We start from the raw sequence: 27,492 nt of genomic DNA on the forward strand, positions 1-27,492 counted from the left end.
GCAAAAGAATTTGCAAGGTGTTATGAACCACAGGGTCCAAGGCTTTTCAGTAGGCAACACAATGTGTCAGGACTAACTATTAATGTGGAAGTATCTAATATAGAGTATAGTGTTATTGTTATGATCAGGCACCAAAGTTTTGGCACTTCTGAGATAAGGAAATTGAAATTATTTTTCATCCGTTGCAGTGTCACATGTGCACCTACTTACTGTACTCTTTCCTGATCCAACAGGCAAACACTAGGGAGGATAACACTGCTGGGGGAAAACACCTTTTCCCATCCCACACTGACTTGTGTGTTATAACACAAACATTCTCACCAAGTTTGAGATGATTTGGAAAGCAGTTCTACAGAAGCTTGACTGGAATGTTTTTGCAGTAAAGTCTAGATAAGAAAGTGCTGTGTGTGCAGGAGATTAGAATAAGCAATTCAAAGAAAGACGCATAGTGCTTACTGAGGATGGTATTTAACTCGATATAATGGAAAGAACCTAGGTGTGTCACTCATTCTGTTTTATGTTAATTACTTTCACTGCACAAAAATATTTTATACAAAATTAGACTGAGAGGCTTTAAAAAAGCAAGAAATGCTATTGTTCAGTGCCTCTCTGTGTATTCAAAAGTCTTCATAAAAAAGCTTGACTTTTTAGAAACAATCCATTTCTTTAAATAGATGTACGTAAATGTGTATTGGTTAGAAACCTGGGTTGATAAATCTGCTACATTGTAGTGTAATTCAGAGCCTGAATTCTGTTTTCCAGTTAGATTGTGTCTAGGATTGCAGACATTATGTCCAGGCTGACCTTACGCCCTGTGCTTACTGAACAGGCTCTTGAGTTGACCCTAACCAGGAATAAGTGGGTTTCTGTTAATGGATGGATGTTGAAGCTGAAGGATGCACAAAATACACTGCTCCTGAAAAATGACTGCAATGAAAAGTACTTGCATTCTGCAAGGACTTCGAATTAATACATTTTGATGCCCAGCATTATGTTATAGGTCCTGCTCGTATCCAAGAACCAATGCCAAATACAGGATTGGCAGAGTTTTCATACGACGTTCTATGAATTTCTTGAATAGACTCGACTGGGTTTTGACTTTGAATAATTTGTTTACTTATAGTGAGTAGGAGTTCGGAATTGTTTTTTGTACATCTTGGTAACTCATCAAAAAACCTTTACTGATCCCTTTTAACCTATTTTCTCTTCATTACCAGAATGAAATTATGGGGTTTTTAGGGCTGTCATAACTTTGACTTTGAAGATGATCTTTTACTCAAATCATAGCTCACATTTTCTGTTTCACAGAACGCCCAGCCTTTCTTGAAATGTCAGAAAGACTGCTCTTATTTTTTAGTATTACCCTCAAGCTTTTGCTGTAAGCTGAAGGAGGTCAAAGTAAGTAGGGTCCAAGCTCTAGAATTTAAATGGTAAGAGTGGTGTGGAACCATGTTTTATGTATTAGTATTATGCAATTTGTATTGTCTTCTTTTCCAATTATGTTAATATATATAGCACATTCGGGAAATGGCTGAATGTTCAGGATAGAATGTTTTATTCTGTGCATCACCTGGTTTTAATAGACTAACAGACCCAGAGTTGTATGCCTTCATCCATTTCAGGGTCCTGGGGGAGCCGGAGCCTATCCCAGCAAGCAACGGGAGCAAGGCAGGGCACACCCTGGACAGGACACCAGTCCATCGCAGACCTAGAGCTGCAATTCTTGCTTAATACATTAAGGCCTGATATACTCCGTAAAAGACTCTAGTGAATATTTTTAGAACATTTACAACACGTTTTTACACCCTGCTTAATTTTTTAACCCCAGAATGCAGTCGCTGTCCAAAATAAAGAGCACAATTGCTCTTGAGTAGTCTCTCCATTGTAAAATATATGGCAGAATTGCCACCTTAAATTGGTTGGCTTCCTTTCAGCTGAAGATGGCCAGCCACAAGGGATTCTTGGCCCATGGTTAATTGTTGTAATGTGCTGTCTGTTATATATTAATTATACTAAGGTTGAGGATGCCCTTCTGTGCTGGTGTGTGAAAAGAGAGAGTGGGCTGTTGTTGAAGGTGGCAAGAGCTGTAGATCAGATAGCATTGCTTGGGAGCTCTGCAGGTTAGCGTCTCTGTGTCACACTGCACCCATTCTCAGTGGTTGTGGATCGAATGTTCTGGCTCAAGGAATGGCAAAATGAGAATTGTCAAGCCAAGTTGAATGTGTCCATTGATGAGGAATTCTTTGGTAAAGCATGTAAAAGTCAGACAGGGCAACAGGTTGCAATCTTCTGTGACAGAAATGTACATCCAGTGGGCTGTTGGATTTAGCAGATCAGGGTGTGATTGAGTTGTGTTGTTTCTCAGTTAATGTCTTTGATGCGTTTCATTTTTTTTCTGTACTGTGTGTTAGTACCATACAGTTTTTGACTCAGTTTTGGAAAATTACTACACTTCAATAAAATAAAAATAAAAAAATGAATGGAATAAATCTGTGCTGTAAAATTGAAAATAAAAACAAATTTCTTAAATACAATAAATAGTAATACATAATATCTTAAAGCATTAAGACTTTACCAAAAATAAATTGGAGTGTAATATATTATTAATATATCAATTTTCAAAAATTGCTGAAGCCATGGACATACAGTTTCTGCCCTAGCGCTCAGTTCATGACTTTCAAATACCAAAGACCTCCCCTGCTGTTTACCCTTAATGAGTCAGAGGAAGATGCAGAGAAGGTGTCCTGTGTCAGTGTATGTGAATATTTTACTGTGTATCTGCAGTTATTCACTTACAAAGTCTGACCACACAAAAGCATGTAGTGTGCTCTGCAGGCTCAGAAGCCAGCTGGTGTTGGAATGGTATTTAGCCGATGGACATTATGGAATATGAACAGGTAAGTGAAAATAAAATAAACTGTTAAGATAATGTGGCTTCATATAGGGTTTGAATCTCTGTGATTTCAGCTGAGCTGAAAAACTCAAAAGTTTGAAATTAAAAATTGGAGACTATTTTATATCACTGACTAAGTCTAATATTTACAGAAAATAAGTTTTCAGAAAATCTTCTGAACAATAACAAAGCTAACAGTTATACTGACACTTGTTTCATTATTCATTTCTTATTAATATAAGGAATATAGACTATGTACTTAATTTTAAAATTGCTCTGCTCTTGATGCAAAAATCCTGAGTTTTCCTAATTATTTTTATTGCGAAAAATAAAATTCTCAGATTTTCTCTTCTTGTGTGAAGCACAATAAAGATGGCAAGAATTCAGTAGACAAAGCCTCCCCCCCCCAAAGAATTACAGTATATTGTCGCTTCAGTTTTAAACTGTCTACTATTTAACTGACTTTCATACCATACGTGCTTAAAATGTCTAAAAAAGATGATGTAGTGGTTGTGAACTTTGCACTGTTCCCGAACATATATATTCTGTAACTTATATACGTGTGCATGTTAAAATCTCATTTCAGATTCTTACAATTTATCAAGATAAATTGTTGTTAAGTATTCTTTAAAAAGATAAGGAAGGCAAAGATACTGGAACCAGTGCTGTTGTCTGTGGTTGGAGCCCACCTTTAAGGCTTTCAGCTCCCCTGAATTGCCTGGGTCTCCAGCTTTTCCCAGTGGGGTGCTGGCTCTGGCTGGTGTCTAGTAGCAGGAATGGGCCAGCTAACACATTCTTTCACCAGACGGGTCCTGAACCTGTTTCGGGTCATGGCGGGTATCACTCTCAAAGTGTCAGGGCTGGGGCTGAGATGTCCGCATTCAAAGCTTGTCTGTCATACACTACTTATCAGCAGGGGGGGGAAGTCTTTTAAGCCATCCCAAGAGAACCCTTCTTGCTTTTCCAATCTCCTCTTTGTAATAAAGATCATCTGTACCTCAGACGTTTTTCAAACTGAAGATTGAGCTGTTTTCCTTGCAAAGTCTTTTCACTTCAGGATGACATTGTTTTCCTTCATAAGACAGGTCTTTTTTTAATGACAGCACCAATGCACTGTAGTCTACTGTGTGCATTTCATATCTTATTTCTGATGCTCAGTTTGCAAGAGCCTGTTAAGCACAAAGTCTCTCGGTAGAACACTTTTTACTGCAATAAAGGTCTACTGATATTAAATGTTAGAATAATGCCATGAATATATTACTCAATATTGAACACAAATAAACTAGAAAAAATAATTTGAGGTCCTTGTTTTTGTATCAAGATACTTAGTATAAGTAATAAAACCAGTTATGGGGTAATTTTCCTTGCAGACTTAAGTATTTTTATCAGCTGCTATTGGCGCATATGCGCAAGTGTGAAAAGGCTGTGGACCTGCTCCCATGTGCAGCTGTGCACATGGTGAGACGCCTGGAATCTGCTTTACTCAGCGTGGTGTGAAGCAAGACACGTGAATTGGCATGGCTGTACATTTCTTTTCATACTGGTTGGGGAAAAAATGGAGAACTAGACAGGATACTAACTAATATGGTAGTAGTTCAGGTGGGTAGCTGCGTCAGCATGCGTAGGCTGCAAAGGAACAAGTAATAGGTTTATTCCATGCTGAAAAAAAGAAGAAAGAACACAACGTTTCGGCCGTGGAGCCTTCTTCAGGTGTCACGTTGTGTTCTCTTTCTTCTTTTTTTCAGCATGGAATAAACCTATTACTTGTTCCTTTACTAACTAATATGTAGCCAACAGTCTAAAAACAAAACAAAGAGCTAGTGCTAAAGACACGTGCAAGTTTATCAAAGATTTAGCACCTTAAAATCCCTACGATCCCTAGATACTCTCAATACCCCTGTTGTTCTTAAAGGGGTTTTCCTTTAGGCTTGTCCTCTAACTCTTGGCTTAAGATGCCTCTTGAATTAGATGCAAGAGCTTGCTCCATCATTCATGAAAACTCAAGTTCTAAGACTGTTATGCATTGCTTCAGTTCACATTTAGAACCCCGCAAATTAATGTGCTGCTTGCCTTAGGCAGGATCAATTATCCCCCTGCTGTGTTCTTGTGTATTCGTAATTACCCATAAATCATTCTTTTAAAAGAACAATCTGTTTAAAAATGTTTGGAATTGCTAATTAATTCCTAAAGTTGAATTTAATGAATACTTACGGTTTCCAAACAGTTGAGCATTTTACCATTTATTTCCTGTTGGTAGTATACACTTCTTAAATGGACTACCCATTTTTTGTTTAGAAACATTTTGTTTTGTAATTCATCCCTGAGTGCTTTGTTCGCAAAATGCGTGCTGATTAAGGATAAGGTAATTAGCAGAGCTTCATTTTTTCAGCATTGCTGATGTCTCTGGCTCAGAAACGAGTGAAGTAGAAAGAAAGTGTTTGTGAAAATGAGTGCTGGGATATGCCTCTGTCTATGAGTGCTTGATCCGTAATGTATTCGGATGTTTGCATGCCAGGAAAGTGCTGCATTCCAGTTTCAGCTGTGCTTGGAGCAGTCAGTAAAGTTTTCAGTCAGGTGATCGCACTCCAGGAGGTGGTGAGAGAGGAGAGATAATTCATGTTACTTTTTTTGTTAGAAAATGACAGATAATGACAAAATTGTCACTGGCAAAAGGCAGCATTGCTATGCATGTTGTTTCATTTTCTTTGACAAAGGACAAAGTACAGCGCTGTGAGGGCTGTTGTAACATAATATTTTGATTTGTTGCTTACCGTTTGGTAGTTGAGTGCATTAAAAGGAGGGCTGCTCTGTTGCAAATATAGTGCATGACGTCTATCATCATTGACGTTCATCCCTGGTCCCTGGGGGCTGTCCTGTCTTCTAATGACTTGTTTTATCAAGTGTTCCCTAAATTAGTCTGTTTCCAGGTTTGTACTCATCATAGATTAAGTCACCTATAAAACCTTATGGACTAAAAACCCTCCACGAGTGAATATTAATGTCTTTTCGCAAACCTCTCATTTGAAGGCTTGGAATTGCTGTGGCATTTTTTAGGTTTCTTCATATTTATGATACATTTTTACTGATAATTAGTTTGGTTTATACACTACTCATCCACTACAGGTGGATGCTGCACATTGGTGGTGGTGGAGGGGAGCCCCCATTACCTGTAAAGCGCTTTGAGTGGAGTGTCCAGAAAAGCGCTATATAAGTGTAAGCAATTATTATTATTATTATTATTATTATTATTATTACTGTGCCATCTGTATTTTGATTTGTTTCATGTAGGGACTTGACCTACAGTTTCCAAAATCAAATCTTTCAACAGATATAACCACAACCAAAGACCGTTAAGAGAAATCTCTGACACAAAAAGACTAACCAATACACTTTTGTATGTATCTACATAGTTACATTCTGCATTTTAAAATACCACAGGTAAGTAGGTGCTATTTTCAGACTTCTTTTTCTGAAAGACTGCAAGCAGTCTTACTTTCATATTTGGTCTACCTAGTCCTCACCTGAGCTAATATTTGAACTGTCGCTGGCTGCTCTCAGCACTCAGATGTGGAATGCAGGTTTCGGATCGCACCCGTTTGTAATACACTGTGTGCTGTAGAAAGGGAGCTCAGGGAATGTGAGGAACTATAAAAGTGAGCCAACTGTCTGGTGTTGTTTTCTCCTTCAGGTTGAGATTCTGTAGATGTGTGACCGTATAGTAAATTCAATGTTTTTTCTTATAATGGAATTTTTAGTAAGTGTTCTGGAGGGATGACCACAACCATATCTTTTCTCCCCTCTGCTTCTCTAGCTCATCATTCTCCACAATGTCAACTTGTCTCTCTTCCTTGTCCTAGAGAGAGGGGGCTAACCCTCAGCCAAGCAGGTTAAGCCAAAGCTTCTCAATGTGCTCAGAAATGCATTTTCTTCTCAGGTGTTGTGCATTAGTGCCACGTTAAAATGTTTAATAGAAATTCCTGTAAAGACCTGTGGTTTGAAATCTCAAGCTCAGTTAAATATCTGTGTCAGTATATTGTGCCATTACAGAGCATTGTGCAGTGGTCTTACCTTCGAGAGCAAAAGTGGGGATTTAACGGTTAATAGTTTTGCTCTTAAGTGTGGTAGGTGGCAGACTCACTAAGTTTGTTCTATAAACTGCCAAAGTATACTTAGGTGATATTGGGTGAAAAGGGTTAGCTATAGCCTGAATCTCTGAGATGCTGAAGAGCACTGATTTGGAACATCATCCACAGACACTTGGGGAGTGTGTGCTATGCTTATATAATAAGAGCCAGATGAGCCCACTTTGGCACGTTGTAGATGTATTAGCCTGTTTAGAGCCCAGTCAGAGAAGTTCATGAAGCGAAAAAAACGAATGTCTGAACACCTGGGCTTGGGAGTTTGGAGAGAAATGAGGATAGATTTTATGAGGCAACGCCACTGTTTGCTTCCACATTTTTTCTGCTGATGCCTAGAAATAGCTTCTCTGAGTGTGAAATATCAATTTTGTTATTTAAAACTGCAGTATTTTCTTCGCGTTTTGTCTAAATTATCGGTCCTAGTGGGGAAAAAATGAGCAGAGCCTTCTAAAATTGTAAAGACAGCGTATACATATACGGTTTCTTTTACTTGCTTTGCAAAAAAATGTAAAAATCATTTCACTGTGCGAAGCACACCAATATTTTATTACCTATAAAACTGCGTGTATTCTATGGGCATGGTATTCACAACACTGAAGCACAAGATATTTTGTGATGATCAGTTGCTCCAACAATAAAGCATCCTTCTTGTTTCAGCTAATATTTTAAAATAATCTTTTAACAACTGGTGTTAACCATGCTGTAATAATTACTTGAGCATTTCTGGAAATGTATTGATTTTCCGAGTTTATCCCCTCAACATCATGTTTTCTGATGGTGCACGTCTTATAGCATTCCTGAAGAAGGAGTATTGTTCTTGATCATTCAATTGTAGATCACTTTTAAAAAGGCTTGGCACTAATAACAAAAGTGAAGACATACTCCAAAGTCCGCCTAACCTTCAGTATAGTGGTGAAACCCTCAAGGCAACTGCAATGTGTAGATGACGTGCTTATGTGTGTGTAAAAAGACGTGTTTAATAATTCAAAGAAGTCATGAGTTGCATCAGCTTGCTTGAGGGGACTCCTTATGTATTTACCACTCAGCTGCGGCTTGAGAGACACAGCGAGCATGTGTCTGCCCTCCAGATCTACTGTATGAGTCGGAAGGTAGCAAAGACAGTGACTCTGATACCAATGAGTCGTATTCTGAGCTCCCTCTTCTCTCAAGCTTTTGTCTATTGGTATTTCCATCCTGGCACAGCTGAGCACTCCCAAGTGTTCAGATTAAGGCATGAATCTCAGCCATCCTGGCATTGTGTTGTGTGCTTGTAAGGTAAAACTATGTATAATAACGTAGGTGAAATTCAGGTCTTATGATTATGTCCCAAGTTGTAGGTCAATAGCTACTCCAACCTGTGATTATATGTGTAACTCCCTGCTTATGTACACAATATGTGGGATTCTGTAAAGAAGATTTCTTGTCTTTGAAAGATGTAGCTTTCTGTTAACATTAGTTAGCACTTTTCAATATACTAATAATATACTATAATATTCAAATATACTAATATTAAAGATAGTATTTAGTATATTAAAAGAGAATGTACTTCCCGTACACCATAGTGATGCCTATAGTAATTAATTGATGTTGTCTCAGTGATTTGAGATCATGTTTTACTTGAATGGTCAGTCATTTAGGCACAATGTATATTTTTTTAATTGGTTTGTATTCTGATTTGTATTGTTGTTTAAATATGGTGATCAGAGAACAACATATGTAAAGCACACACACGTATAATGGGAACTCAGAAAGTTTTGCTTAGATTTTTAACAAAGGATTAGAACAGTTTTCATTGGGTTATACACATACCTTTTGTGTTTCAGAGAAAATGAAGGTTGTGGTGTTACGTATTAACACCTGAATACATTTCCCTGTAAAACCTTATCCACAGCAATTAAAAAGCAAAGTGAAAAAATGAATCAAAGGGAGGTATGATTACATTTTGTGAATCCTTGCTGACAACTCTGTAAATTAGTTTGCTATTTGTATGTTTATTTTCCCTGCTGAGAGCAATGGTCTTGGGACCTTTTAGCCTCATATGGTGTGCAACAGAAATAGTTCCAGTGCCTGATGCTCCAGACACAGCATTCCACATGGATACCCACGTGCATGGATCACACAAGGGGACCTGGATGCCACACTAGTGCCACTTAGCTGAACAAATGCAAATAGATTTGGTTAGATAAACAATGATTCTTAAATGTTATGTGCGTGCCTTTCTCCGATGAAGATTGTACCTTCTGATGGTTTTTCCTAGTTCATCTCTTCTTCTAGGACCACAAGATGTGGTATCTTTAGTACAGTGCTTATGACAAATTCAATTGCAACCGGATCTGAATTCAGCAGTATTTTAAAAGAAAAAGTGTGAGATGCATGAGAAATCGGTAACCATTGTATTGTATTTTCCATCCACCGTCCTCGGTTATGAAAGCTTCTTATTCTTGTTTCAGTGTCACTATAACTCAGATTCGGTCAAATAAGTGTAGGGCACAAGGCAAGATTAAGAAATATTTTGCAATTCAGTTAAAACTAGGTTCTCCTAGTTTCTCCTTCTGGGGGTTGCAGTAAAGGTCAACTTAAAGAGCATCTGATAAACGCTCAAGGAAAAGTAAAATAAACAAATAAATTGTGACAAATTGTAATATTTTGCACATAGTCATAGTTTATGTTCTCATTAAATCGAGTAGTTGAATTTGTTCTGCAGAAGATAATCAAATAATAAGATTGTAGTTGCAAGATTGTATTTAATGGCTTGGAAAGCAGACAATTCCAAAGGAAGCTTTATACATGTCTTATGTATAGCTTGGTTTGGAAGACTTCTTGCATGGCGGTAGTCACATTCAGGAATGTGTATTGACTTGTCTGGCATGATAGTTAATAAGAAACTGCAGGGCTGTTGAATGGGAAGGGGGATAATAGTGTCCAAGAATTAGTTTGGGAAGATTGTATCATCAGAATGTTTTGTGGAAGATAAAGATATTTGGTGAATATTTGTGATCTGCTTGGAAATTCCTATATCATCTTACTCATTGAATTATGAATTCAAGCTGTTTTGGTATTGTATATCGCTTTACGTTGTTTTGTATGGATTTTGTGTTTAAATAAATTATTTTGAATTAGCTTTAAGAAATGTTTGCTTTGTAGCAGCCACCAATCTCCCATTGTCAAAGTATTGGAAACTGACTAAATAACTTTCTCCGCTTTGATCTCCTACACTTGCTACAGTATGTCCTTTATCTGTTTAGCAAACAGCTGTTAGATGGTTCATTCAGTGTTCCAACAGTGTCCAATGCCCTGGTTAAGACATGTACTATATTTTTTAAGCACAGTAGTTTCAGTTTTGTGATTGATACCCACTAGTGTTTGAAGCTCAGATAGAGATAACTATATCTCTATATAGACATTAGAAGCTCATTTGCTTTGTCATTCAACATCCACAAGTGTGATACTATAATCCCACTTCAATGAAAAGTGAAGAAAATCTCTCACCCTCAATCCAGCATTGACCTCATGCAGTTGCATTGATAACAGATCATGCTCTGTCTTTCCCAGTATTGAGTCATTATCAGACTTGAATTCAACAAATGTAACCACTAAGGATGTTCATAAAAAATAATGTCACAAAGACTATAAAAGAGCATATATTGATGAATGACTCAATATTACATCTCCAAAGTACATGGATACCAGGAGTATTGGTTTCTGAAGAGAAACTTATTAAACACTTCTTGCTTTTTTGTCCATTTTCAGATCTTGCCAAGTTTTTATTTATTAAATCATTTCACACCATATCATATGACCGTTCTCATTTCATGCTTTCAAGGATGTCTTTCAGGTTGTTGTTTATTTGATGTTGGCCGCTGCTTGGGAAAAAACAATTAGAGGCTTTTTTTCTGCGTAATTTCTCTTAACGGCTTGAAGCGATATCTGACAGATAGTGGCTTAGAGCAGCAGTTCCAAGCCCTGGTCCTGGAGTAATGCTGTGTCTTCTTGTTTTTGCTCCAGACAAGTAATTAATCGGAGGCTAATTGACTTCAGTTGACTGTTTTTCGAAATATTTGTACATTTGCTTTCAACTCATAAAAAGATTAAATGGGATTCCTAAGTGGTATTGGTACCAATCCTGTACCAGTTTCATAATTAAGGTGCGTTTCCTGATGTTTATTCAGCTGACCTCTGCAGAAGAAATTAAGCACTCCTGGGAGTGTCTGACACAGTGTCATTCCTACCTATATCTGTTCATCATCACTTGATGAACTTGTAAGAGATGTTTAGTTAGAGATGATGACAAGCATGTTCAGGAGAGACTGCATACATTTCAGTATGCTGAAGTTGTGGCAAAAAAATGACCCTTGAATTAAAATTGACACTGTTATGACTGATTGAAGAAAGATGGTAAAAAAAGTTTAAGTTCTCAATTATGTCATGAATTAGCACTGGAGAATTGGAGCTCAGATGGGAAAAAAACCCCAGCAGAATCTAGAATCAGGATTTTCAGAACATCTGGCTTAGAGGACACAACTGAGGATGTGATCTGAAAATTATTTCACTGAACCTGGGTTTTATAAGTAAAAAAAACATGCAGGATGTGCACAGTGAAGCAATTCTGCTTAAGCAGCTGTAGCAGCATCGCAAAAGATAGAACTACTCACTCCTCGAGGTCAGAAAGATATATTCAAAGAGATCTCATGTGGTGTGGAGAATCTTAACGATTTTGTTATCCTTTTTTAGAACGGAGCTGTTCCAGGAGAGGCTGTAAAAAAGGACGAGAACACAAGACGTGGAAACTGGGGCAACCAGATTGAGTTCGTGCTGACCAGCGTGGGTTATGCTGTAGGACTGGGCAACGTGTGGAGATTCCCTTATCTCTGCTACCGAAATGGAGGAGGTCAGGCAGTCCATTCAGTGGTGTACTGTATTTATTCCCCGTCAGCAGTATGCACGATCTGATCATCCGTGCTCACTTAAAACATTTACCCCTTTCTGTAATGGTTTATTAGCACAGCGGCTTTTAAAAAAGTACTAAAGCTACTTCAATTTAACTTTCATTCCCCGCCGTCGACTAATTCAAGTGGAAAAGAAAAATGCATCTGTCAACCTCGCATACTCAGAAATGAATAATTGTTCCACAGACAGGAAGAAATAAAGAAGCTTTCCAAATGGGGAAAAAAAGTCCTGTTTGTGTTATAGCTCTACAAAAGCGTAAGATTTTCACTTATCATACAACTCCTGCAATTCGATACTTAATTTCTAAGGAAAGGCATTAAAAGGCAGCAGTGTTACTTGTAACCTAATCACATCAGATCTCAGCAGCTAAGAAAGGCTTGGCCCAGTCAGTACTGCGATGGGTGACACCCAAAGAAAAGTGCTGTTGATAGACCAGTAGGTGGCACTCTTCCCTTTAGACCAGAATTTCCAGTCCAGTGCCCCAGTATGGTGATATTGTGCTGTAGGAGGTACAATATGGTCATCATTCTCATAATGAACAAATTCATCTGAACCACTCAGAGTGTTTATTTGTATTTGCTTCACTGAAACTCATTTACTTAAACATTTGCAGTATCTGAATGTTTATTGACTTGCCATGGATTGTCCTAGAGCTAATGGATCTAACATCTGCTACCTGTTTCATAATCAATGTGACAGCTAAATGTAAATAGCAAGTGTCTTTTTATCACTGATAATGAACCTCTTTGCTTCCTCTTTAAGTCATATTTTTATGCATGAAACATTGATACCAGCTTTACAGAAAACAAAACCAGCCAGATGATTTGAATTTTTGATAGCTGCTAATGGTACAAAGCTGTTTGATGTAGGATAACTGGCAGGCTTGTGCTGTCGATAGTCTTAATGCTCTGGACTTGTAACTGGGGGGTTGTGGGTCCCGATCCCAGGTGGGAGAGATTTCTGTCGCACGCTCATTCTCACGTTGTTCCTGTAAAATATCCTGCTGTATAAATGACTACCTTCTAGATCTGGATTCTCATGAGAAAATTCTCATGAACACATCTGGTTCGATAATGGTTGTATTAGGGCAGCATGGTAGTGCTGTTGTTTCACAGCTCCGGGGTCCTGCGCTTTGAGTCCAACCCTGCCTGTATGGGCTTTAAATGTTCTTTGTGTGGGTTTTCTCCAGGTAATCCAATGTCCTCCCACAGCCCAAACACATGCCTGCCCTCCTTCACGTGCTAGCCTGTGTGAGTGCATGCGTGTGCGTGTGCCCTGCGATGGAGGGGAGACCTCTGCAGGTTATCCCGTCTTGTGCCCTGTGCCTGCGGTGTTAGGCTCCAGCTCATTCCGACTCTCTGAAGATAAAGGGATTGTTAAACTCCCAGCACTGTTATTACCCTCTTTAAAGAAGCAGGGCAGTGACACTCGGAATGCTGTTTTGCTGTCCCAGGTGCCTTCATGTTTCCCTATTTCATCATGCTGGTGTTCTGTGGGATCCCCCTCTTCTTCATGGAGCTGTCTTTCGGTCAATTTGCCAGCCTGGGCTGCCTGGGGGTGTGGAAGGTCAGCCCAATGTTTAAAGGTACGCAGAAAGAAATTACGTCATGGAAATTATTCTGAATTATTCTTTTAAAAAGCAGAGTTCAAATAGCTATTAGTCTCTCCTAATGTACTGTATGTTTTTCTGTGCTCAGCTCTTCTAAAAGAGGTCTGAACGGCACAGCAGCTAACAGCTGGCTATTTCAGGACTGTTTTCTAGGTTTATTTAAGGTTCTGTTGTAGTCTTTGAGGAGTTTTCTCTGGTCAAAATGTATAAGAATTTTTCTGTCATTAAGGGAACTGGCAGGGAGCTGTGTTTGGTATCCGTGTGAATTTTAATTGGTTTTCTCTTTCTCTCCCCTGCCTCTCTCGGGGTATCAGGAGTGGGCTATGGCATGATGGTGGTTTCCACATACATCGGTATTTACTACAACGTGGTCATCTGCATCGCTTTCTACTACTTCTTCATGTCCATGACCAGCCTGCTGCCCTGGACATACTGCAATAACCAGTGGAACACCAAGGACTGCAGTGGGGTGGTGGGCACCTCCTATGCCAACGCAACCGCACTGATGTCCAACTTCACAGAGCTGGCCAACAGGACAGTGAAAAGGACAAGCCCCAGCGAGGAATACTGGAAGTACGAGCAGACTGTCCGAGTACTTTGTTACACTGTCTCACTGCATCTTTCTAGGGATGAGCTTCACCTGCTAGGTGGCAGTGGAAGGGACATCCACCGATGTCCTCTTTTCCCATCTCAATCCAGGCCAGCATGCGTAACGTCACATCAAACAAAATCAGCGACTCTTTCAGATCGATACACGAAACATCAGAGGCTATTGAGGTTTTTGTTTTGTGTCGCATTGGAGTGCATTTCTTTCTGAGTTAAAGGAGTCTTTTCTGTGTCATGCTGTAGTCCCGGAACTCTGCTGTGAATTACACAGTCATGTGAGCACAGAACTTGAAAAACCATATTTGTTTGAGGACAGGTTTTTATTTCCATTAGTGGTCTTGTCTCGTCTTTAAAAGGTAGTGATTGTTTTACTGTATAGGCAGAATAGGGTCAGTTCTGATGTGTTTTTTGCTCTAGTGTATAGTCGGTGATTTAGAATTCACAAAGAAGAAACAACAATAACCTTTCCTGATGGCTTTATAATAGGTTTTGTGCTTCTCTTCATGCATTGTGATGTCACTGTAAGATGAAAGGAGCTTTTTGTTGCCAACAGCAGTTAGAAACAATCCCATTGTCTGTGGAACAGTCTTTGTTTACCCGCTACTATAATTAGTACAGGGATCTGCGACATCAAATATTAGCTCACTATGGTCTTACACTAATTTTTATATTTTTAATAGCTGATGATGAAGGTTTACATCACACAACCTTACATAAATGAGTCTCACTCCCTTTTTAAAATTACAAAACCTTATAACTACATTGTAACAGCTGAATTGAGAGGGAAGACAGAACACAGAAAAGAAAAGGGTCTTTCCCCTTTTAAGCCTTTAACTGTATTTGACCTGTACTACACATTTCTTTTATGACCTTTGAGTTCCTTCTAAAGAGCTCATGAACAAAACTGTATTATTTTGTAGCCTGGAAGCAGTTGTGACCCTCCTTTACGAGACCACCTTCTGCTGTCTTTTTATTTTACATCAACATGGGGAAGACAATTATTTTCTACCTTGTTGTCATTAACAAAACAACTAGTTTCAGTCTAAGGTGCTCCTCTTACCAAATCCAGCATTTTGGAATTTTTCTCCTGCTTCTAGCAGATTTCTTTAAATGAAAATCTTGTTTGATTTTTTTCAGGTACTACGTGCTGAACATTTCAGATGATATTGGAAATTTTGGAGAAGTGCGACTTCCTATACTGGGATGTCTTGCTGTCTCCTGGGTTGTGGTGTTTCTTTGCCTTATCAGAGGAGTCAAGTCTTCAGGGAAAGTAAGTGATACAAGATTCTTCGCGTATATATCTAAGGGCACAGTGATAATCCAGGCAATACTTTAGTGTACTCATTGTACTCCTACAGAATGAGTTTTAACATACTTGGAATGCCACCTCCTACTGCAAACATTTTTTCTGAGCTTTTAATTTTTTTTTCCAAATAGTTGTGTTTAGAATTTCAGATAAAACTGTTTGAGATGAACAGTTTAGGTATGAGTGATGGCTGACTGCCTATTTGCACAAGTAGTATATATTGTTAGAACAATTCCCAGAGAATTTGGATTAATTCTTGATTTAAAAAGAAATGGGAATTTGGAATGTTGGAGTTTTAACAGGAGGTTTGTCAGGAAAAGGGCATAATTAATTTAGAAACAAAATAAAAAAAAAATCTTGCAGTGTTTTTTAAAGTTGTGATCTCAAAAAGATGGAAGGACTTTTTAAGATGTGTAAGAGGTTTAAGGAAAGAAATTAAAAGGATTCTTCACTTCTGTTTTTCTGAACTGCTGTACTTTTAAAGACCCACATTTTGTTATAGGATGCATCTGATTAAGCAGAACTGACATATAATTGTGCTCTTTGTCCTTTTCACTGACACAATTTAACTGTTTTTGTCCACCATTTGTTCTTTGATAATTTGTGCTTTGCTCAAACAGGTGGTATATTTCACAGCCACATTTCCCTATGTTGTCCTGACCATCCTCTTCATTCGAGGAATCACCCTGGATGGTGCCATTAATGGAATCAAGTACTACTTGACACCACAGTGGCAGAAGATCTTGGATGCTAAGGTTAGTTAGCCCATTTTGCTAGTGTCCCACCAGTTTTTAGTCTGAAAACCCTGATTAATAGGGTCTGAAATTGTTGGCCATCCAGTTCCAATGCTATTGTAAAACCGGCTGCTTCTGTCTCTTTGGTTCAGGTGTGGGGAGATGCTGCTTCTCAGATCTTCTACTCCCTCGGATGTGCCTGGGGGGGGCTCATCACCATGGCCTCCTATAACAAATTCCACAACAACTGCTTCCGGTACGTCATACTGTACTTATGGTTGTTACCGTCCTTTAAACTGGATCTGGGTTCTTCTGGGTTCTGATCAGAGCAATCTGCGAACCAATAGAGATAGCAAATAGAATTCAGGAGGGTTTGGAGGAAAAAGTGTGGAATTTGAATCCAGGGATGTTATGTTCAGGTTTTACAACACACCAGTAAGATCTCGTTTAGATTGCTGTGCTCGTTTTCCAGACATAAGAACATTATAGCTTTACCTCAAAGAGAAGCAATAAGAATGGTTCCTAGTCTCAGGGGATTGTCTGTCTTGCAGAGACAGGTCAAGGGATCTAAATCTCTTCAGTCTAGAGCAACGGAAGTCGAGAGAAGGTTGGATTCAAATATATAAAATCTTATTTGGTCTGGATAGGGTCAGCCTAGAGGAATATTTTAGACTTTGTAGCAAAACTAGGACATACTTCAACAAGGAGTTGTGGGCATTAGAAACTGTTTTTTACAGTCAAGTAAAACTGACAAGCAGCCTCTGAGCTCTTTTTAGAAATACCTGAGTGAAAGTTTAGATTTAACATAGGTATTCATGTACAAAACAAGCAAGATGAGTTGAATAGCCTCTCATCTGCAACAGTTCTTATTTATTGTGTTTTTTATTTGACTTATTTTGGATATTTTTTCACATATTAATGTGTGAATGGATAGAAATCAAGACTGACAACAAGAATTTGCATTTTAGTGAGTTTAGTGAGTTCTGTTGAATAATGAGATTTCCATGATAGTCAGATTTCAGGGAATTGATTCCTCTCTTGAGCTTATTCCCCAATTCTGTATGATTGCATGCAGAGTTATCAATAAAACCCCATATCTCTGCACACAGCTGTGAAAACGTCAGTTACTTTTGACTGAATGTCTGCAATACAGTTCATATTTGCACTTGGAACCAGTATTTTAGCTCCATCTTGTGGTAAATAAGAAGAAAGGCTGAGGTGATGGAATATGTTCTACAAATGATGGTTTTAAATTTAGGTGTTGAAGTTAGAACAAAGTATGAATGTAAAATATATGGTCATTTTGGGTTAACTTGTCATAGAAATGCCTTTGAACAGATTTTAATCTCATTTTACATTTTAATCTCCTCTGATGTGAGCTGCAAAGCTTGAACTGTGCTTTCCGTATCGGTACAGGGACAGCATTATCATCAGTGTGACCAACTGCGCAACCAGCGTCTACGCGGGCTTCGTCATCTTCTCCATCCTGGGCTTCATGGCACACAACCTGGGCGTGAATGTAGCGGATGTGGCTGACCACGGGCCTGGCCTGGCCTTTGTGGCCTATCCTGAGGCCCTGACCCTGCTGCCCATCTCCCCTCTCTGGTCTCTGCTTTTCTTCTTCATGCTCATCCTGTTGGGCCTGGGAACTCAGGTAAGCCCTCCACCGACGCTACATCGCACCTCCCAGTGTTAGAAGACCTGTTTTAGAGCCAAGCTAGAATGCAGTCATTTCTCAGAGCTCCAGCTGAATGAATGCATTAAGCTTTCTGCTTCCTTCCGTTTCCCTGATACTCACTGCTGATTATTTTCAGAACCATTTATTTATTTTATTTAGAGAACTCTGTTGTCAGTCTAAAAGGTTGGAAGTTCGTCTTGAAATTCAAAAAACAACTATGAAAAACAAATAACAATCAACATAAAATAATCTCTTCACTCTGTTATTAATTGAGTATATTTACAGATTGCTCCAGTAATGTTTGCAGGTCCGTGTCCATTGCAGTAGCTGACAGATGATTGATTGTCATTGTAGTTCTGCCTGCTGGAAACACTGGTCACAGCTATTGTGGATGAGATCGGAACAGACTGGATCATTAGGAACAAGACTTACGTCACCCTTGGGGTGGCCATCCTGGGCTTCCTCCTTGGAGTGCCGCTGACCACCCAGGTGAGTGTATAGTCAAACTGTCACAAGGACATTTTGACTTCTTCACTTCAGGGTTTTCATTTCCTTGATCAGAACAAAGTAAGGATGTTCTCACGCGTCGTACGGGACACAAGTCCTTCTTTTGCACAAAAATGAATAGTGATTTTCAAAAATCTCATAAGGACATGGTTTTATAGATTTTGATCTAAATCAATAAAAGCAGAACAGGTCAACAGGGATTCAATACCGAGAACAGGAGGCACAGTGTGAGTATGGACCAACTGCCTAGACATGGTGTTGAAGTCCCAGGTTGGATCTTTGGATTATTAAGATACTCACTACCGAATGTGTCCGATGGCTTCTTCTCGTGTGTAACTGTGTCAGTGTTCTAAGCTGAGGCCAGAACAGTATGGCTCTAGAACAGTATGGCCAGGAATCAGAAGTGTGTATGTGTGTGTGTACAGCACGTGGCCATTTTCAGGTGTTGTCTTCCTCCCGTAGGCTGGGATCTACTGGTTGCTGCTGATGGATAACTATGCTGCCAGTTTCTCTCTGGTCGTCATCTCTTGCATAATGTGTGTCTGCATCATGTATGTTTATGGTAAGATAAGCTCCTCAGTAGCTCTTGCTTTATAGCTCTGTTCTTGAAAAGATCATTTTGACTGATACTTCTTTGTCTCTCCTGTTCTGTTCTTCAACATCATTAATGTAGGTCATTTTGAAATGTGATCATTTGACATGTTCATATTGAATTCTTCACTATATATTCTTTTCTAAACTCTACTTGATTTAGATGGTGTTGTGCTAAAGCCTTTCAGAAAACTATCCCTCTCTATAATAAATAACCTACAGTATTTATTATGTATAGAAAGCCCATTCATACAAACCCCTAGTGAGCTCAGTTATGGCGATGACCTCTGTCATTGTTTGACCCCTCTTTGTCCTCCACTGCAGGACACGTGAACTACTTTAAGGATGTGGAGATGATGTTGGGTTTCCCCCCTCCAGTGTTCTTCAGAATCTGCTGGAGGTTTATTTCGCCTGTCATTATCACAGTGAGTAAACCTCTGAGCTGACTGCTTGTGTATCCCATGGAGGGATTCCAGTTCAAAACAACCTTCTGTGTTTAAAATATGGCAGGTCTTTGCTTTAAAATACCTTGTTGCTTCATTATCAATGCAACAATTTATTAGACTGAGTGATTGTGCATACCGTGACTTGGTGCATGCACAAAACCCTTTTGACTCGTATGAAGATAGAGCATGGTTTCTGCTGTTGAACAATGCTTGTAAAGTCAGCCTGTCCAAAACCAATAAAAAATATTAATATTGCCACTGATAGTTCAACATTGTAAAAAAAAAAGTTGTTTTCTTTCATAAGACCGTAGTAATAGTTACTGTAGGTAGTTTAAAAACAGTAAACAGATTTATCTGCTGAGTTGTAACCAGTGTTTATTCCTCTTTATTTTTTAGTTTATCTTGGTCTTTACGGTCATCCAGTACAAACCCATTACCTACAATAACTACATCTACCCTGGGTGGTCTTTAGTGATTGGATTCCTCATGGCCCTCTCCTCGGTCATCTGCATTCCTATTTATGCCATTTACAAAATCTCAAAGTCAGAAGGAACAACTTTCTTAGAGGTAAGCCTGATCATATTCATTCCCCTTAGTCCCTAATGATGACGTTTGTTCACACAGCGGGTGACATCGCATGCCTGCTTTGTGCAAGGAAAGCTACGACAATTACTGGGAATAGAAGGGAGAATATCTAAGCAGGAAAGAAGTGAAATAGTAATGCAGAGATTAATAACTCAAGGGTCTCCTGCTATTCTAATTTCACCGGGGGCAGACGACTGAAAAGGCGGGATGTGATTGGGAATGTGTCTGTGTCTCTCTCAGCGGCTGAAGAACGCAGTGAAGCCACATCACACATGGGGCCCTGCCCTACAGGAGCACCGGATAGGCAGATACGCCCCCACCGTTAGCCCCAGCGCGGACAGGGGGGTGGAAGCACCCCTGCATGAGAAGGAGAAAGAGACGGAAACAGAGAAGAAGCCTGAAGAGATAAGTCTCACCATCCAAGGCAGCAACGGCTCCACGCACAACCCAGACACTACCGCATAAATCCAGGAAGAGTGTCTCAAGCCTTTTCTACACAGCACAGTGTTTCGAGACACTTCACGGTGAAAACGTGGCTTTTACATATTGTAAAAGCTTATTATTTCTAATCTCTAGAGAATTCGGTTGTCATTGGAATATTTTTTTGTCCGCATAATTTAATAATGCATTTTTTAAAAGAACTTTTTTTTTTCTCTTATGCATGAAAATCTTCAATGTGGTATACACACTTTGTACATAGTACAAATAATAGTTGAGTGGGCTACATTTATTTTCAGATTTTTATAAAATCCAGATATGTTATAGTAGCAGCAGCAATGGCAACAAAGTATCTTAACAGTGCTAGCAGTTTAAAAGCTGGAGACCAAATTTTCTGACATCATTTAAAAGCCAATTTCAGAAACAATTCGATAATGCTGATTAATTTTACTTTTAAATAGACATACCATACAGTACATACTGACAGGCATTAAAAACACAAGAAATGCCATTGATTCTAAAACTCATTTGTTGCAGTTTTAATCTCTCCCACATACATGCAGAAAAAAACTACATTTAATTAGCTTTGGATAGGGAAAACAGAAATATGTCAAAGCTTATGATCATTATTTAGTTTTAATTGTATATTACATGAAAGGAGTATTTGTCTCCAGTTTTCTAAATGGCTACCCTGGCTGGTAAAGCACTTTCTTCGCCACACCCATTCTCAGGGTTCAAACAGAATTGCTTTCTGAAACTTTAAAGATCAGTGGATAAGGGAGACGATCTCAATGCGAGAATTGAACTTTAAGATGAAATAAAGTAAAAGGTGAAAACGTTTGCTAGTTACAGCTCAGGACTTAAGGTGCCACTTCAGTATGGTCTTCCATTCATTTTAATGAGTATCTTGAAATTAGATCTAACCTCTCACTTGTGAAGGGAGCATTTTAGTTAATAACAGTAGGAAATAGCACAGTGGATACAATTGCTTAGATGGTGTTGACCTCTGTTACTAAACAGTATTTGTAGCCTCGTATGAAGAAAGAAACGCATGTTACCAAATATTTGTAACATGCAAAATCCGTTTTGTCTGCATTGTTAGAGTACAGAATATAATTACATTTTCATGTCGGCTATGTTTTTTCAAAAGGGAGAGTATTTGTTCATGCTGTTCCCTTTAGAGATAAGAGTGAGTTTGGAAAAAGTGGGCTGTCTTTAACAGGCTTTTGTTGGGCTAAAAAGAAGAAGCCCGGGCTCTGGAGCACAAGAGCAGAAGTAAAATCCCACTCTGCAGTTTTGAGGCACCCCAGGGAAAGCTAAAGGAGAGGAGGATAATCCCATAAAACAAGAGGTCATCGAGAAGTTAAATTTAGTTATCTGTACAGTAGTTCACTCATCAGTGTCTTTTTTCTTTATTGTAATTAACAAAGTAAATAATTTTAAGGAAAAAGAAAAAGTATATTTTATAAACTACAGTATCTTGAATAATAAGAGTAATGTTTACTTGTTTGTGACTTGATTTTGGCAGTAAATTTGAAGCTTGTTTTTTTTTTTTCACACTGATGGGCTAAAAGCCGAGGATGCTTCAGGATGAAGAGCTGCCAGTTATTCTTGACTTAACGGAGGAGGAAACAGGAGCTGTCAAGAAGCCTGGTTTTTGCTTTCAGTTTGGTGTAAGCCTCTCTCAAGTAACTTCAAGCAGCAGACTTACTTGTGGGTACTTGAAAACTGGGCTCTGATTCAGTCCAAAACCATTTTTTTTCTCAGCACAGAGTAACAGGAAAGCGGGCTGTTCAGCTGCTATAGTCCCACATATCTAATGTCTACATTGCAGGTAATGTCTACATTACTTGTTTTTGCTCCTTAATAATCATATTATAACAGTTATAACCAGGCAAAGGTGGTAATCAGACTTAAAAACAGAGGAATCTGTATCTGTTTGCATCTGATTAATCAGTTGATAATTATTCCTAGACAAGCAGTTTTAGGTCTCATTACTGGAGTGTTTTTTTGGTCAATCAAGCAAGGTTTATCAATGCACAAACCGAACAGCATAAAGCGGTGTTTTCGGCAATGAAATGCTTTATCCGCGAGCTCGTTGAGAGGGACAGAAGAGTAGAAGGACAGACGTTTCTAGGGATTAGGTTAGGATTATGATACAAGAAATACAGTTACAGATTGTGCGAACATAACACAAGGTTAGAAGGTAGTTAACGCTGTTCGTATGTGTCCTGAGAGTGCAAGTGACAGGAGGGCGCCGGTGCACCTATCAGTTCAAGCAGATTGCCTATTCGCCAGCGCCCATTTGGGTAATTGCAGATGTCTGCTATGGTTGGTTGTTTGTATTCATAACATTAATATAAAAGGTTATAATATAAAATAATTTTTGCTGTAACTGTTCAGACTTAGGGTGTGTTTGGCAGAATATCTGAAACTCAGGGGACTGAGGGTAGTGTTGGTGCCTTTTGGATATTTGAACATTTGAAGCACAAATGTCAAGATAAGTACAGCCCAACAAACTCAAGCTTTACTTCATATTTAAAAATATATGTAATTACTGCACTGTAATGAAATGTGTAGTAAAGTAAAGGTGCTTTACATTACATTTGCACATAATGGAGTAGAGCAGCTTATTTTTGTAATTTTTTTTAATTGCTCCACACATTTCAGCAGCTCTACATGTGTTCCAGATAAACCCTTTCCATGTGAATGCCTATCCATGGAACTGCAGTTTTAAAGAACCAGATAACAGCTAAGCTTTCTCCTGAACCAAACACTTGCTCAGCATCCTCGGCAGGGCCCAGTCTTGTCTTTTCTTGTACAGTGATGTAAAACCGCCCCCGTCAGATGTTTTGGGGTTTTCTTCGTGGGAGGGGTGCTGCAGTGAATGTAGAGTGTGAAAAGTGTTAATATGTATTCTACGTAGTAATGAGTTGTAACTGCTGCTTTGTTTTGTGTTTAGTTGAGGATAGAGTTGGTATGGATTTTTCTTGAAAGTCTTCTATCATAAAACTTGTAAGACAACATTTTCATCGCCAGATTAGCCATTTATATTCAAGTGCGGCGGCACTACTTTTTTTTCGAATTCAAAGCCAGTTGTCGTCAAATAGCTTGCCAAACGGCAGCTTTGAATGGAAACTTGAACTGAAACATGTTGGAATGTCTTGCCCCCTCTAAAGCTGGATCTTTAGTCCTACAGAGGACTAGGATTTGCCATGAATTTAACTGCATCATAAATATGGTTACAGTTCAGATATTATATTGCTGCTGGGACATTTATTCCAAAACGGTGCCATATCTTTCATCAATATTGTAAAAGCAGTACATCAGCAATAAACCTGTGATGTAACAACAACCTAAGATCAGTACAATTAATTTAGAGCATTTGGTTTATTCTTCCACGTTCTTTAGTAAAGAGGTCTTGACTATATAATAGTATGTGCAAGTCTGTGCCAAAAAACACAAGTAATACTTTTAAAAAGAGGATGTAAAACCATAAATTAACTCCATCAGAATACTGGATTTTTGTCTATGCATGTTCTTTGGATTCCTGATGATAAGTAATGAAGAATTCAGTTGTTGTTTTTTTTGTAGACAGAACTGACTTTTCAAACATTATGTTGTGCTTCAGAATAATGCAAAGGGACTGAAGAAAAAAAAATGAAGGCACAGCTTAGCGTAGGTTATACAGTTGATTTGTATCTGGTATTGCAGGAGATTCAGTATCATTTTCCAGATTGTAGAGTACTGCTCTGTTTGACAGAAGTTTTCTTTACATAAAACCAATGCAACTCTAATAAATAAAGTAGATTTGGTAAAATTGTTCACTTAATTTTGTGCTGCATAAAAAGTGAAGACAGTTATTTAATGCCTTCATGTTCAATTAAATATGATATTTAAGAAAATAGACATTTTCATAAAAACCTGTTTTCCTGGCAGGGTTATGGCAACCCAGAGCCTATGCCAGAAGCACAGAGCACAAAGCAGGACCCTGGACTGGACAGGAACGGCAGTCCATCACAGGGTACACACACACAAGCACAATTTAGATGCACCAGTTAACCTTGCTATCAGGAGGTCAGTGGGGCACCCAGAGATATCCCAAACTGGGGGGGACCCAAGAACTACAGGTATGAGGCAGCCGTGCCAACTTCTACACTACCAGTCTGCCTTAAAGAAGCGCCAACTAAAAAAATGGAACAGTGTATATCTTCAAAAGCCTTTAAAGTCTTAGCACACAGTGGTACACACATATAATACCAGAACAGCACACCAATGTGAATATAAGCACATACGAAATTAAAAGCTTCAGAGCAGCACTTATACAAACAGCCTTTGCTTTTTGAAATTCAGTGCCACCTTTTAGGCCCACTTTGAACTACAGTATATAGTTTGAAGTGTTCATTTTATGAAAGGCTAAAATAGCACTATTTTAAAATATATTCAGTACATATGACACTGCAAACATTGTGCACACACAATATGTTTTATGGATATAGTAAGTGTTATGGATGACGTTATTGTTACTCGTGATTATATACAGTGGCATCAATGCATGTCATTTATAAATAACGTAAACGGTACATTTTTAATTTTAAAAGGATTGACAGTTATGCTAATTTAAATAACTAGATGACATTTTTTATGGCTGCTTTTTAGTAGACAACACCTCATGTTTATCAATTTCCCCTGAGGCCTGGTGCTTATTTTATTGCCATGGATATGGGCATGTTCTAGGCAAATTACTGAAAGTAGTAGTAAAGCCTGTACATCAGTATGAATTCTGTGTTTGTGCATGGGATTAAGTGAATGTGCTTCCTTTTCACAACATTGAATAAAAGTAACAAATTTGCTGTTCTATTTTTCAAAGACTATAGTTGAGTGTATATAGGATCTTTTTCACATGGGTAGATTGCACAAATTTACCTTTGTAATATGTACTTTAGTTTTTATGATTTGCTTTTTAGAACACTACAGTACATTTTTTAGTTTTTCTTGAGCTGTCATGTCTGCAGAGTGAGGCATTTTCCTCCATGATGTTTATGTAACAATGCACAGTCTGTATTGCTCCACAGCACTCACCCACCCCGTCTAATATCACTGCGGAAACTTCAGTAAGTGGGAAAAACCTACTGTATGTTGTATATTGTAAACCTTACTTTACAAAGACCATTGTTGCAAATGTCTAGTTTGACCAGCAGAAAAGAAATTGGTTTATGCAATACATTACTCAAATTAATATAAAACTATTTTTAATAGCCACATGGGTATGCTGTTACTCTGTGATTTCTTCAGTTGTGTTTTTTTATCACATGGGAATTAAACCGGTTAAAAAATAAAGGCTTTTTTACATGAAAGTGATTCCTGTGAACTAGCTCAAAAAATGTTTATTACAGTACATCTACAGAGTTAAAGTTGGTGGAGATTTTTTTTCAAAGGTTGTTACTGTACCTCATTTTGTCTTTTTTCCCCATCATGTCCTTTGATTAGTATAAACTAATATCAGCTTGACTTTAGCTTATGATCTTATATTTTTTGCTGCTCAAGACATTTTCCAGAAAAATATTCTATAGACAATGTATATAAGTCTTATTTGAAAATCTGAATAACAATATTAATAATAATACAATGTTTGTATGTGGATATCTTAAAAACAAGGTACTACCGTTGAAATCCCTTTATACAGAAGTATATATTTTAATTGGCTAAATCGATGAACATTTAAGCACAGAAATTAGGAAGGAATTAGTGTTTTCCTTTTCAGTACTTTAAAGGTACAAATGCACCATCCATTATATACAAAGGTGTATGAGACATGCCAGTCAGTCTATCTAAATGGAGAAAATATTTGTTCTGTACATTTACATGTTCTTTAAAAAAGATCCAACCAAAAACAACTCCAATAAGTTTATCAAGTATGTAAGAGTAACAGCACTGGCATGATATCAACTGTGCTTTAAGCCATGCAATGAAAATAATACATAACAGTAGTTCTTTATATTAATAAAGCTGTTGTTTACTGTTTATCTGTCACGATATTACATTTCTTCCTAGTGGGCTGCAGCACCTGGGTCTCTCCTCCTGGTAAGAACTGTTGTCAGTACTGTCGTGTGTATGTACAGTAGCAGTAGCAAGGAGGGACAGTACCAGGTGCAGTGTGCAGTCCAGGTAATTGTTTGAGTAGAGCAGCAACTTCAGCCAAACTTACTTACTGTTAACAGCCCCAGATCCCCCATGTGTTCCTCATTCAGAGCCTTTCTTCAGTGTCAGATAAGAAGCAGCATGATGCTAAGTGTATGTATTGTGTCACAATATCCAGTGTAAATGTGTATTTTTCATTTTAAGACTGGGAGTCCAATCTAGCTTTAATGAAAAACCTCTAGAGTATGTGTACAACAATGCCGTATTGTTACTTTTTTTGTTAGAAATGTGAATAAAGAATAATGATTAACCTGTAATTTAATTGTTATTTTTGCATTCATTTCCAGGTGTTGTCCTGTGTCTTTTTTACCAGGTGTCCTAATGTGTTCGTTTTAAAAGAAGAAAGCAATTTTATTTTAGGAAATTGTTTTTCCGCAGAGTATAGGTTACTATAAATATATATTTTCAGCTGCAGCAATACAGATTTTTTAACATGGTATATTTTAAATTATTCGTCACATGCCCAGGGGCTGGACCACTTGAGTTTAGTTAGCTAAAACCTGAATTCTGAATTTCTGATTCATCTAGTAGCAAACAGCATAGAGGAGTGTTAATTTTCTAGCATCATACCTTGCGGGTTGTGGGCTCAGACCCCCACTGCAGGCACTCAAGGTACAACAGCAGTGAGGTGCTTTCCCTCCCCCATTGCTCCAGTCCACCCAGCGGTATTAAAGGGTACCAGTGTTTGCCAGCATTAGGCTCAGGCTCAGTGATGTGTCCCTTCAAGGGAGGTTTCACATACTCTCTGTTCATTTAGTGCAATGGAAAACAGGATAAGCTCTGGCCCAGTGATCCGCTGTGGCGTGAATGTG

The 27,492-nt window shown here is 38.4% G+C and overlaps 1 protein-coding gene across 5 annotated transcripts in view; it reads left to right on the plus strand.

Moving 5' to 3' along the window:
• slc6a9 (solute carrier family 6 member 9) overlaps nucleotides 1-26,937 on the plus strand; it is an 80,485-nt gene extending 53,548 nt beyond the window's left edge. For 4 of the 5 annotated variants that reach the window (XM_088598093.1, XM_088598092.1, XM_088598091.1 and 1 more), the window contains 12 exons: nucleotides 11,764-11,920; nucleotides 13,433-13,564; nucleotides 13,903-14,161; nucleotides 15,332-15,464; nucleotides 16,121-16,255; nucleotides 16,387-16,490; nucleotides 17,651-17,888; nucleotides 18,267-18,401; nucleotides 18,882-18,981; nucleotides 19,335-19,435; nucleotides 19,853-20,023; nucleotides 20,282-26,937. In XM_088598093.1, the coding sequence (XP_088454219.1) occupies nucleotides 11,764-11,920; nucleotides 13,433-13,564; nucleotides 13,903-14,161; nucleotides 15,332-15,464; nucleotides 16,121-16,255; nucleotides 16,387-16,490; nucleotides 17,651-17,888; nucleotides 18,267-18,401; nucleotides 18,882-18,981; nucleotides 19,335-19,435; nucleotides 19,853-20,023; nucleotides 20,282-20,506 (1,890 nt within the window). In that variant the 3' untranslated portion in view covers nucleotides 20,507-26,937. Of the gene's footprint in view, nucleotides 1-2,823; nucleotides 2,898-11,763; nucleotides 11,921-13,432; nucleotides 13,565-13,902; nucleotides 14,162-15,331; nucleotides 15,465-16,120; nucleotides 16,256-16,386; nucleotides 16,491-17,650; nucleotides 17,889-18,266; nucleotides 18,402-18,881; nucleotides 18,982-19,334; nucleotides 19,436-19,852; nucleotides 20,024-20,281 lie in introns of those variants that run through there. The other variant, XM_088598094.1, reaches the window with a different exon arrangement.
• The last annotated feature ends 555 nt before the right edge of the window (nucleotides 26,938-27,492 follow it).

This window comes from Lepisosteus platostomus, chromosome 11 (assembly GCF_059453375.1).
Source record: "Lepisosteus platostomus isolate fLepPlt1 chromosome 11, fLepPlt1.hap1, whole genome shotgun sequence".
In the NCBI taxonomy this organism is placed as follows: Eukaryota; Metazoa; Chordata; class Actinopteri; order Semionotiformes; family Lepisosteidae; genus Lepisosteus; species Lepisosteus platostomus.